This window comes from Amblyomma americanum, chromosome 1 (assembly GCF_052857255.1).
Source record: "Amblyomma americanum isolate KBUSLIRL-KWMA chromosome 1, ASM5285725v1, whole genome shotgun sequence".
Lineage (NCBI taxonomy): Eukaryota > Metazoa > Arthropoda > Arachnida > Ixodida > Ixodidae > Amblyomma > Amblyomma americanum.
Window position 1 is genome coordinate 285,104,414 of NC_135497.1, and position 13,686 is coordinate 285,118,099.

The following is a 13,686-nucleotide window of genomic DNA, read 5'->3' on the forward strand; positions in this document are numbered from 1 at the left end:
CGCGTACTTGCCTGCGACGAAGTAGGGACTCGCGTTGTAGCCAGCTGGGCTTGACGGCGTGCAGCCCACAAGTTAAGAAGGCCGAGGTCTGATGCAGGTCAACCAACATCAGTCCAGGTGGTAGTTGCAGCACTGTTGTGCGCTGTTTGTATGCGCTCAACGAGGATTGGCGAAGAATCTGAAGAGCGATTGTCCAGACAGGAGCGAAAACTGTCCCAGTTGTTCACAGAACATTTGTAGCGTAAAGGTCGGAAATGTGAGGTGTGAAGACCGATGATGATAGGGTGATAATCACTTCCCCAGCAGTCTGTCTCCATGTGCCAGGAGGGAGTACCAGGACCCGACCACCACGTCAAGTCTGGAGCATAGGAAGCACCGCGAGTTTGACGCACTGGTCGTGTTGCTGTCCCAGGATGGTTGAGCAGCACAAACTGGGCATCCGTGAAGGCGTCCCGCACACGCCTGCCACGAGGGCTCGAAGTGTGGTACCCCCAATCCTGGTGATGGGCGTTAAAGTCGCCTCCGACTAAAATCGAACACCGGGATACTGCCGACGGACACTTATTAACCAGCCAAGATTAATATGGGAGGAAGTGCCACCGGCTGGTCTAACGTAAAATGAAACGAGCACAACCGTTCCCTTCTTAAATTTCGCAGCCACAGCCACTACCTCTTGATACGACGTGCACCAGTTTTCGAGAGCAAGGCGTACATGCGGAAAACGTGAGTTCACATACACCGCTGCCTTTCCCGGGGAGCAACAGTTTGTACACGACGGTCTATCATTGAAGGAGACATGTAGGCACTGAAGCCTGGAATCGATGGTAAGGCGTTTGTTTCCTGTAGCAACATGGCCCATACCTGGAGGTTGTAAATTTGTAGTCTGGTCTTGAGCTCTCCCACCTTCGTGGAAATGCCTCTGCAGTTCCACTTCAGCACACCAACACGACTGGAACTTGCCATTTCTAGTTGCTAGCCCAAGCGCTGTAGTATCACGGACGTCAGGTTGTACAACTGGTGGATCATAAACCGGAGCAAGGAAGTCGCCATGTTGTCCAGTGGGATTGCGGTAATCTGGGAAGAGGCGGCAGGAAATGACACTGGTGGGCGGCAGTAAGGCGATGTTGCTGCACCATTTATAGATGTGGAGGATGATTCCGCTGCCCGTCTACGTCGAGCGAGCAGTTCACGGTGTTGCCGGAGCTTAGTGACCTCATCAAAAAGACTTGCGATTTCTTCGTAGACTGCGGCCATACCGTCCTGCGGTAGTTCAGGCACACTGCGCTGCTTTGTTGGCTGTTTTCCGGAGCGTTCTTTTCACACAGTATCGTTAGGAGGCTGTTGAGCTGAAGGATCATGCGAGGTGTGCTCAGGAAGCTCCGGCCACTCGTCGTCATCCCACTGGAGAGCTGCAAACCGATTGGATGTCTGCAATGAAGATATACTGTCATGTATTGGACAATGCTTACGTCATTCGACGACGAGCCTTTTGTGTTGCCTTTTGTTTTGTCGGACAGCTTGGAGATGTTACCTCGTGGTCGTCGGATTTGCAAAGGCCGCATCGATAAGCCACTTCCCCTTCCGATGTACCTTCACCGGCAGCAGTGACGGGGCAGGATTTGCGCATATGCCCAGTACGGAAGTAGATATAGCAATATACCGAATCGGTTTATATGGCCGAGGCCGTAAAATACAGCCATAACAGTACAGACGAGCTGGTAGTGTCAGAAGGCCTTGCAAGGTGACTATGCAAGAGTGCCCCTTTCCCGTGCGTCTGGCCTGGATGACACGGCGCGTGGGACAGTACAGCTCACGCTGGAGTGCAGTTTGATCCTCAGTGATATCGACGTTGTAGACGACGCCGCGCTGCAAGTCGGAGCCTTCAATTAAATACACTTGTACTGGCACTGAGATTTTGCTTGTTAGTGAAACACTGGTGAGCGTTTGCAGCCGTTCTACGGCAGTCAGAGTCGGAAGCCACACTGCAATGGTGTTGGACTTTGTCCTGGCTGTGAAGCCCCGAATACCTTTGGTTCCGAGGTACGCGTTCAAGTTAGCTTGTAAAATCTTGTTTGGTATATCCGTGAGACTTTTGTTGGCCAATGATTTAATGGTCACTTTGTAAGAAGACGCTCCGGGTGTAGGCTCCACTGAGTTCTCGATCGTAAGACAAGTGCACTTGCCTTAAGAGCCATCACTTGCTGAAGATGGAATCTGTTGGCTGTCGTTTGAGGGACGCTTGTGAGTTGTACGAGGGTACTTTTCCACGGGTAGAGGTGCCGATAAGTCCATTGGAATGTCCTGTTCATCATTCTTGCGAGTTTGAGGTCCATCCGAAAGGGTAGAGTTGATGGCCATTGGCCCTGAGGGCAGATCACTTACGAGCAGTTCGGCATTTCGGGAAGGCAGGAAGGGTGCATCTGTCGATGAACCGGGAGCACAAAGCAGTACCTGGCGCCGCGGACCAGGTGTCGACTGCGTGGCAGGTGCTGCCACGAGAGACGCCGGCAGAGCTACCTCCGCCAGCGTGGCAGCGGAGGCAATAAGCCTAGCGTTAGTGCCCAGCTCAGCTGCAATCATGCATGGTTCCCAGGAGGCCTTAGACGGCGAGAGGACGTCTGGAGCTTCTTCGGAAGGCGAGGATGCAATTCTCTTCAAATAGGGCGCGTATTTACGTGGATGGCGCGTTGGATCGGATAGTTAGTGATTGTATTGTTAGTTTCGTTCCTACTAACTTGTTTTTTGTGTAACGAGTTGTAGCGTTGCTGATGGATTTTCTTTCTTTTATAATGCCTTGTGTCGTGATTAGTTTCTACTATGCTTAAAACAGACCTGAAGAGTTTTGCTTTGTTTTGTTGTTTTTAGTTGAATTTTGTTCCGAAATGAATTTGCTCACCCTTCTGCCATTGACGTGTTACCCAGAGTAAGCCCTCGTCAGAAAGAATGCTATTACTTTCTTCCTTTTGCCTCATTCCGTGGGCATGTTCTGTGTAAACATAATGATGTCCGAACAAACTGATTTGATTTGATTCGATTCGGCTTACGTTCTGCTGCTAACTCAAGTACGTTGCTATAAATGATAATACAAATACATCAAAATGACGGCGTATACAAGTTGACGTCGGTATAACGACGCAATAAATCGCGATACAGTTGGCTGCCTTGCACCTGGAATCAAAAATAGCGTATTTAATTTCCTTAGTATTAATCAGTAGTGGATAGCTTAACCTTTGCATTTGGGCAGCTAAAACGTATAAATTTTAGATATCACTAAGTTGTTCTCCACATGCTTGATGCGTTCATTATGCTTTTACAACACGATGTGGTCGAATTTTGGAATACTTTGCCTGTTGCAGTTGTCTAACAACCGGATGTACGTACATAAATTCGAACGTTAGATTGATATTTTGTGTCAAGGGCGCCCAACTTGACGTTATGAGATGTCAGTTTTGTATATTGTGCATTATATTGTATACCCTCCTTGTAATTACACTGAAGCGAGCGTTAACGGTGTTAATAAAAAAAATTAAACGGGTGGAGCAATGATTATAGCTTCACTCAGCGCGAAAGCACAGCCTGGATACGGCCGTTCCTTACACAAGATGAAATCGCCCGCTAATTCTTGTCGATCACGGAGCCGTGAGTTTACGCCCGCTGTGACACGGTTGACAAAGTGTTTTTTTGAACCGGCGCATGTAAACTGCTTGCCATGTTTTTGCTCGATAGTAGTAATGGCAATGTAGACTGCAGTTACTGAAGGAGGACTAACAGAACCAGTCAGCCCATTACAACGTAAGAAGACAGAAGAAACAACTTCATGCCACCGGTGGGATCTGAACCTACGACCTCCGAATTTCGCGTCAGGGGCTCTACTAACTGAGCTACGGCGACGGCTGTCCAATCTTTTGCTTTCGGGGGTATTTGTGTCTAGTGCAACCGAACCTTGAGAATGTTCATGAGCGCCAAATAAAAACCATCCCCTATACTTCTTGGTTTCTGTGACAGTTGGCTTCAGTCATGTATCGATTCCTTCAGGCATTCGTTTTTCCCCAAGTGGTCAGAGACTTGAATGCCCTGCCTGACGATGCTCTTAAGACCGCTTCGCTTTCTTAATATCTTCGTAAGCTTTGTGGTACTGTTTACAACTCCTAATGGCATTAATTATGGTTGTGTAGTTGATTTGTGCGTTAATTTATTGGACTGAAATTGTAAGATTGTGTCTGCTTTCATTTTCTTCCTTTTTTTGTTCGCTTATTTATTTCAAACCGTTGTCCGATGTTCTGGATTAACAGTTGTATTTGCCGCTTTTTTTCCTTTTTCCACTATTCTGAACTTGTTCCTTTTCTGTGATACGGCAACGGGATGAGCTTGAGCTGTGCTGGTCAGCACAGCGCCTGGTTTAAACAGGATGCCATTGGAACAAACTTTCATTGTAAAAGTTCTGGCACAACATCATCTACATCAGGCCACCTTGCGACTGACAGGAATGTGTCCCCCACTGCTAAAACAAAACCACCTGCATGGCACCTTTTCAACCAAAAAAAAAGGTTGTTTCTTCGCACAGTATAAAGAAATAAAGTTTATTAAGGACTCTGGTGTGTGCACGAGAAAAGAAAGTGGGCATGCAAAAGCGCACTCCAGTTTGTTTCGCAGCTGTGGGGCAGAGGAAGATGAAGGTTTAATTCTCCTGCTACATCAACTTCGGTTCGGTTTCAGGTGCATTCCACGAGGGAACGAGGCGGATACAGGACGACACATTAGATTTAATGAAACGGGTTCGCAGTATCCTACTTCTACTACAGCCGAAGCCTAGCGCAGGCCGCTACGCCCGTTTTTCGGCCAGAATAAATACTGAAACTCTCATTTATAGGCAGCAGTATTCGTTAACACAGTTTCCGGAAGGGCGGCTTGTTTATTCAGGAGGCGCCTTCATTCAGTTCCTCATCAAGCCCGCTCCTTGATTATGAGAAAAACGATAGAAAATCAATCACAACTTATTCCTGCCCATGGGATGCTCGTATATTCAAGAACGCTTCTGCCGTTAACTGGTCTTCCTTTCTTCTTCAATTACGAGAAAAACGATAGAAAAAAAACCACAACGTATTCCTGCTCATGCGATGCACCTATATGCAAAAACACTTCTGCCGTTAACTGGTCCTCCTTTTTTCTTCGATTATGAGAAAAACGATAGAAGAAAATAATAACGTATTCCTGCCCATGGGATGAACGTATCTGCAAGAACGCTTCTGCTATTAACTGGTCCTCCTTTCTTCTTCGATTATGAAAAAAAAACGATAGAAAAAAAATAACAACGTATTCCTGCCCATGGGATGCACGTATCTGCAAGAACGCTTCTGCCGTTAACTGGTTCTCCTTTCTTCTTCGATTATGAGGAAAACGATAGAAAAAAATGGCAACGTATTCCTGTCCATGGGATGCACGTATATGCAACAAAGCTTCTGCCGTTAACTGGTGCTACATTCTTCTTAGATTATGAGAAAAACGATAGAAAAAAATTACAACGTATTCCTGCCCATGGGATGCACGTATATGCAAGAATGCTTCTACCGTTAACTGGTCCTCATTTCTTCTTTGATTATGAGAAAAACGATAGAAAAAAATGGCAACGTATTCCTGCCCATGGGATGCACGTATATGCAAGAATGCTTCTGCCGTTAACTGGTCCTCCTTTCTTCTTCGATTATGAGAAAAACGGTTTGGTTTATGGTTTATGGGGGTTTAACGTCCCAAAGCGACTCAGGCTATGAGAGACGCCGTAGTGAAGGGCTCCGGAAATTTCGACCACCTGGGGTTCTTTAACGTGCACTGACATCGCACAGTACACGGGCCTCTAGAATTTCGCCTCCATCGAAATTCGACCGCCGCGGCCGGGATCAAACCCGCGTCTTTCGGGCGCTTTATGAGAAAAACGATATAAAAAAAATGGCAACGTATTCCTGCCCATGGGATGCACGTATATGCAGGAATGCTCCTGCCGTTAACTGGTCCTCCTTTCTTCTTCGATTATGAGAAAAACGATAGAAAAAAAATGGCAACGTATTCCTGTCCATGGGATGCACGTATATGCAAGAATGCTTCTGCCGCTAACTGGTGCTACATGCTTCTTAGATTATGAAAAAAACGATAGAAAAAAATGGCAACGTATTCCTGCTCATGGGGTGCACGTATATGCAAGAACGCTTCTGCCGTTAACTGGCCCTCCTTTCTTGTGCGCGCCAGGAAGGAACCCTGAGGCCGTACCCTAACTTCGACGCGAAATCGGATGCACAAGCCCTTCGGACAGCGATGAAAGGATGGGGTAGGTTTCAAGTGTTGTCCTTCGGTAAGACTCTAAAACGCTCTGCGTATAGACGTAACGCAAGCGCTGTGCCTGGAGCATTACTATCAGTGAGGCGATTTCGAGCCAGTAATGAACCCGTTGTTGCTCCTGTTAACCGACGAGCTTTTTTTATTAAACGGTCGCCTTTAGACTGGACAGAGTGTGAGTGTTTAAAAGGTCACTTAACTTGTTTATTCACATTTCCACTTGTCCATTAAATATTTAATACCACGCGCTGCTTGGGCAAAAAACACAGAAGGGGGTGATTGGTCTACCCGAATAGATAAGCTAGTGCAAGTTACCTGCGATGGATAGCAATACACCGCTGACCTGAGGAGTCACGTGATGCTTGTCTGGTGTGCAAGGCAGAGAGGGTGTTCGCGCCGTCATTGCTCACTTGTGGGGCTGTAGATGAGTAAGGAGGACGCCCCAGGTCCAGGCACAGGCGCCTTAAAAACAAACAAAAACGTAAGCTTACTTCTGGCAGGATCTTTACTTAAGCAACCTAGAATCTGATACAGCTCCGGGCTAGCGCTGCTGAGTCCTGCGTCCTATCACATTTCATTGCAAGAAGTCCCATTTTTTGGTATAACTGGTCACACAGATAGCGGACTGAGTTTTTTAAAAGAAAATTTGGTTCTGTCGCTGCGAAAAAAATGAAATGGCCATGAAGCGCGTGTGCAAAGCTCATTCGCAATACCTTCTAGCTTTTGCGGCTACCCTATATTACAGCGAAATGTGCGCGTGAGTTCTCCTCAAAGTATCTTATCCTCTACTCCGTTCTGCAAAACTTAGTTGGAATAATGTTTATTTTCGTTTTCTTTTCTTACGCGTAAAAGCGAAACATGAGGCACTGCGCTGTGGGGGGCTTGGGATAAATTTCGTCCACCCAGAGTTTTTTTTACCTTCAGCTGGATCCAATAACAAGGTCGTTTTCTCATTTCGCCTTAATTAATCGATGTGCGGCCTTCGTGGTTGTGATCGCAGCCAAAGGTTAAGTCCAGCAGCAAAACAACATAACCGCTGAACCTGTCCAGGTCATGCACGTTTCCCAGCAGATCTTGAGCTACGTTACCAATATTTTGATTTATAGTAGCTGATGGTCATGCATTAATTCCCGTTTTTTTAGGCACAGACGAGGACGCCATCATCAACATCCTTTGCACCAGGACGTCACCGCAGAGGATGGAAATAGTCACTGCATTCAAACAGATGTTCGGCCGCGTAAGTGTTTCTGCGGCTTTTTTGTACTTTTGTTCCTTTGTTTCGTGTCTGTCACGATACCAAGAATTTCACGCAGATTCGCGAGAACCCATACCAGATCCCCGTTAAGTGACCCAAACGGCACTGCAGTGCCATTTCCGAACCGCACGAGACGATCGAAGCCGAAGGGTATGTGAGTATTAAGGAGACACGTAGGATAAGCAGAAGTTGGCCTGTATCAATATCGTTCGACGTTGTAATCACAATGAGACTACTCTCGCCGAAATTGGAGTTATTAGAAGCTAGAAAAGACCTAAAAGCGAAATAGAGGTGTCAAGTAAAATGTGTGCGTTGACAGGGATTTTAGGCAACGGATCCCAGAGGCTACGCTCACCAACACCGACCAAGGGTCTTGTCACCAACGTACGTGCGTACCTACACGTACGTACGTGCGTAAATAAAAAAGAAATCAAATAAATCTACACGACTGGGAGCCGAACCTGCGCTGACGCGAACAGATCAGCTTCGCAGGCCGCTGCGCGAAGGCACTATGCAATCGCCGCAGCCGATTGCGCCTCGTGTTAAACTGCAACACACACTCGAGCTGTGCATTTCGAATTGTCTTCATCAAGTTCCATCTGCGGCACGAAGAGTTCAGATCAGCTTAACGTACATCAGAGTTTACTTATATCTAATATCGTCGCCAGACGTACCGACGAGCCAGCAAAAGCAAAACCATGAGCCAATCAGGCTAAACACATGCTTTCGCACGTCTGCTCGGTGCAACTGCGTTAAAACCCCTCCACTTTTCGATAGGCACGTCACGAGCATGAATAGACTCGCTGGTAGATTTTTGAAATCCAGTTTTCTCGGCGATAAATGCGTATTTTACGTCAGGAAAGCGTCCGCATAGCCGGAAGGATCCAAAGAATCATTTTTACCGAGAGAAACAATTGGATGGAGTTGCGATCTGTCTCACTTTAACAGTGAGGGTTCATGGGATGACACAAATCAGAGGGACGCTAATCTCTGTGTCAAGCTTATTCAGCCTCTAGGATTCCTGTCCCCAGCATGCGCAGCGGGGACCAGTCACTTCAGTCAGTACAGCGTTTTTAGCCTAATTTTTTAATCTTTTGCTCAAGGCAAGGCGCTCAGGGGTAATTAATGCACATAGGCGTTAGGATATTCCTGAGCTTCACTGTTTGTGCAGCAACAGCCGGGCGGTATCACGCATATGCCAGCCCGACCAGATGTCCTCGCCTAAAGCTTGGGATTCCTTTCATATCATCTCGCTAGTGCGAACTCGCAACTGGGTGCGGGAGTGCCGTTAAATATCTGCCTAAATTTGTAGCTGGCCGATAGTTGACCGGGCCTTTTATCGTTTCACATGCAGCGGGTCGCGTTTCCCCTCGGTCAGCCTGTTTAACCCCACTTCATGTATGCACAGGCGGTCCACGTAAATAGCGAAAGGAGAAGTGCAGTGCTATTGCGTCTACATGAAGATTGTCTATTTCGGGTCTAGAGCATTAGAAGCACGCGCGCATGTCTTCACTACAACCACACCCGCGCATTCTTAGATGGGCCTGGCCATTACTTGCTTTTGGGTTCGTCCACAAGAGTTCGAACGTGCATGTCCGATCGACATTTTTAATTTCAACGAAAATATACATGTTAATGGAAGTGTACTCGGAAGAATATATCCGAGCTTACGTTTTGAAGAAAAAAATTCCTTTCTGAAAAAAAAAGGTCACAAAGCCAAATAAGTAAGCGGGCCGGTTTTTCCGCAATTCACGAAACCTAAAGTTTGGAACTCGTAAAAAAACTTGTTTGCATACAGCTGTCCAGATATTTTTCTGCCGACGCTTCACGCACAACATAATGAGGCGATGAATGTAATAATAATAATATAGTGGCACAAAGCAATGCACTACCAGACAGGAATACAGCACAACTTTGCGTTATTCCTTATTGAAAACAAAGACGATTACGAATTCGCTTAGCTTTATATACTTTTGCGATCTAGAGGAGTGCAATGTCCTGACAATAGGAAACATTGAATTCTATAAAACTTGAGCTCTGTAATACCAACCTATTGCCTTCGATATACAGGAAGCGCTGACTTCCCGATATTTGCCGTCCCCCTAACGCCCCAGTTATACTAAACGAAAGTGCCTTTCTAGGAAGTTATCTGTGAAATGCCTTCCCAGTGATCTGGTGTTTATAACAGTAGCCTAAGCCTAGTAGTACATACGTCCACACTTATCTAGAGCTCTCCAAGAACAAAGATGCGCCCTGCTGTCATTTGGTGCTGTCTTCTGGGCTCAGTACAGTTTTTTCGGGAGATTAGAAGTAAAGGACGGTCCATACGAGAAAGAATGCACGATAAAAACAATATTTTGAGCCATGGACCACTCGAAGATGATGCCAGTATATGCCGTAGTGCACCGTTCGAGCTCAAACCTAGTGTGTGGCGCACCGTACTTACGTCTCGCATATGCAATGCTTTAAAAGGAATATGCTTGAGCGGAGATAGGCGTGTAATATGCTTCAGCAGTCGAGTGGTGCAGCAGCGCCACCAATACTTTGCGTTCCGGTGGAACAGGGTGAATTTTTTTTTTCTGGCGTGGGGATCTCTTGATCGCCCATATAAGTGGCGGTGAAGGATAAAGGAATGGCGGGTTCACCTATTCTCATGAGCTTTGTTTGGTCTTCTTGGAAATATGAGTCGAGGCACATAGCGCTTTGTAAAAGCAGGTTCATTCATCTTTATGCGGACTCCGAGCGTGCTTCCTCACCTAGCCCCATTCGCAGAGTTCATGTCGCACACCGCAGGACCTAATCAAGGATATCAAGTCCGAGCTTCGCAGCAATCTAGAGTCCGTGATGGTGGGCCTGCTGTACCCGATGCACGAGTACCTGGCACGCGAGCTGCGCGCCGCCATGAAGGGGCTCGGCACGGACGAGGACTGCCTCGTGGAGATCCTCTGCACGCGCAGCAACGACGACATCCGCCGAATCAAGGAGAGCTACAAGGACGGTGAGCGCTGCAACGGGTGCGAGAGGCAAATGATCACGCAGGACATTATAAGGCGCAGTTCTGTCTGCCGCCTTCCGTTTGGTTATGCCAGTAATAAACTCATCGGGTACGTTGGCCTGCCGTCCTCGAGGACTGCAGCTGTGTACGTATAAATGAAGCTAATCGCATGGTCTAAAAAAGGAACTGTCACTGGAACTGAAAGGGAATATGGGTGTACTTTATCACAGTATAGCTGCAAAAAACGCTTCAATATACCAATAGCAAGAAGCAGTATATGTTGCAAAGGTGTTACGCACATAGAGCTGGCACCACCACGCTCAAGCCATAAGGTACTTTGCGCGTTTCCTGTCAAATAGTTGCGTGCCTTGTGAAAGCTAATGGTGCAGCAGTCGAGCAGTGAGGACCTCTGCACCAAGCGCACGCCGTCAGATGGCGTTAGCATGCATTTCGGCGTAAAGCCGCTTGATATCAAGGGGCTTTATTTCGGCCTCCGCTGCAGTTGTTTTCATCGCACAGTAGCAACACTTACAGCCCGCAACTTTTGGTCGTTTTTGCACACGTGACCATTGCCGCAACATTGCGTTATCGCTGTTCCTGCTTTTACTACACCAGAATAATGCTGTAAAGAAAATTGCTGGAATAATGTCGGCTGTTTTTAGTGCGGTCACCAAGTGTACGGGAAGCACATTCGAGAGAATTATTTCAACCAGGGGTTAAACTGATGGATCTCTTGAACCCCTGATAGTATCGATGTTAATTGAAACCTTCCGTAAATGATGGAATTTTAATACCGATGGGTCCTCTTATTTATCTAGGTCAGCTGCCTACGTAGACCTAGCGTACGTCTTGTGTTCACTAAGCGCTAGAAAATATGAGCACTTAATTCAACTGTAGCTGTTGTCGCTCACCCCGCACCGACATCGCATATTGGTGCGACATCATGAAGAAACTGTATGCGAATGGCTCAGTATGCTACAAGAGACAAGGTTCACTAAGCGCGAAAGTAGTGAAGGAGAGTACAGTCATGGACAAAATTTCATAGGATAAGGGTTCTTCTGACAAAACTAATCATACTTTGTTGTTAGGCAATCCAGCTCACAGGAAAGCTTGGATATTTGAGAGGACTTGCATGCCACATTCGTTGAAAAGAATACAATTGTCTGGGTAGTAAGGCAACACAAATAATTTTCTTTTGCGCGACTCCCGTCCCGTCAACTTTTTTAGGTGACTGTACATTGTCTCTGAGGCTCGTCTTGGCGTCTGAGGGCAGAGATATGTGGCCAGTATAGTTATGTGCGCGCGGTGACTGCGACATTTCTGTCATTTCACAATGGCGGCGCCCCTAGTACACGCTGAAATTAAGTTCGTCTCGGTACTTTTTTGGGCTGCTGATGTCCGTCTCCAATTTTGCACTGTTATTCTATTGAGTTTCCTTAGTGCCATTCTGTCACGCAAATGTTCCAAAATACCCGTTTATTATTTATTTGTCTTTTTTCGCTATGTCTTCTATTTGTAGTCTTCGGAAGGGATCTGGAGGATGACATCAGAGGTGACACGTCGGGCCATTTCCGAAGGCTTCTGGTATCAATGTGCAATGTAAGTGTAAGCGTTTTTGCCAGACTCGAACTCACAGCCACCGCAGCTAAGTCGAGCTAACGATAGCCAGCTGACGCATATTGTAGTTTGCTTAACACCTTTCGGCAGTCCAAAAAGTTTGTCAGTGACATTACCGCATTAATGCGTGCTTTGCGCAGGCGAGTCGCGATGAGGGCGTGGCTCCGGACCCTACGCGAGCAAGGAACGACGCCCACGTGAGTACACTCCACCGGTCTCCACGCGAAAATTTGCGGAGGTTGCTCTGCACCAGCTTCGTGTTTACGATGGAAGAAGAAGAGAAAGCACTATTTGCTAGGACTTCTGGCATTGGACTTATGAGGCACAAGAGCGAAAAAATTACTCTTTTACGAATTAAAAAAGCAGTGTGGCCCCGACAGCGACGATGGAGGCAATGATAGCGCTCTCTACCGCTTCTTGCAAGCACTGGAAAAACGCGGTCATGACTATCGGCGTACTTGGCGCTCCACGCAGTCAAAGAAAAGCAGTATAGATACGCTTCCAAGAAAGCGCGTTTTATAATTACTCAATTCATTTTTTCTGCACTACATTCGAAAGGACAAACTTGAGTGCGCCTTAAGGTGGCTTGATATATTTCGCTCGACAGCGTCACTCTAGATCGAGAGGCTAGATTAGAGGACGTTTTGTTTCGCATTTCTGCATATTAGACAACAAAACGTTTTCGCAATAACAAACAAATTGATCCAAAATACCACCCTTGAGGTTTCCTGTGCTGCGTCACTTCGCGTGTTTTCGACCGAACCTGTGACCTGGAAGTAAAGGTTCGTCTATTCATTGTTTTTGCATTTTTCCCTTGGCGCTCAAGTGTTCGTCTTGCTAAATCAACTTCGTGCATTCGCTTCTAATAAGAACTAAAAAACGGCTTTGGACAACGCGGCCGGCTTTATTTGCATAAGAGCCGCTGTGGTGGCTCAGTGGCTATGGCTCTAGGCTGCTGACCGGAAATACGCGGGTTCGATCCCAAGCACGGCGATCGAATTTCGATGGAGGCGAATCTAGAGGCTCGTGTGCTGAGCGATGTCAGTGCACGTTAAAGAACGCCAGGTGGTCGAAATTGTCCGGATCCCTTCACTACGGCATCCCTCACAGCCTTCACGAGTCGCTTTGGGACGTTAAACCCCCATAATCTACAAACCAAACCTATTTGCGTAACAAATGAAGAAACCGCATATTAAGTGCCTTATCGCCGAGTGGCATAAAAAAAGGTTTGTCGGCTGTTTACAGTCGAACCTGTAGCAAATCACACAATTTTTTGCACTGTTGGGTAGTCAGCTCAGCTGTCTTCGAACAGATTCTTAAGGCGGTCTTGTGCATCGTCCGTTTGCATCTGGAGATAAATTAAAACTCTATAGATCACGTTCAGAAGATTAATGTTCAATTAGTCGCGTTTCCATCACAAGAAAAGCGATTAAATGATTGTTCCCGTTGCTCTCGGTGCGACCGCTGACGTTAGCGGCTTTCTTCGTAGCTC

At 46.8% G+C, this 13,686-nt stretch overlaps 1 protein-coding gene across 1 annotated transcript in view; it reads left to right on the forward strand.

The window, feature by feature from the left end:
* LOC144097683 (annexin A4-like) overlaps positions 1-13,686 on the forward strand; it is a 45,680-nt gene that overhangs the window by 14,466 nt on the left and 17,528 nt on the right. The window contains exons 5-9 of the mRNA XM_077630336.1: positions 6,241-6,319; positions 7,470-7,564; positions 10,376-10,580; positions 12,097-12,176; positions 12,335-12,391. Coding sequence (XP_077486462.1) covers positions 6,241-6,319; positions 7,470-7,564; positions 10,376-10,580; positions 12,097-12,176; positions 12,335-12,391 — 516 coding nt within the window. The remainder of the gene's footprint in view (positions 1-6,240; positions 6,320-7,469; positions 7,565-10,375; positions 10,581-12,096; positions 12,177-12,334; positions 12,392-13,686) is intronic.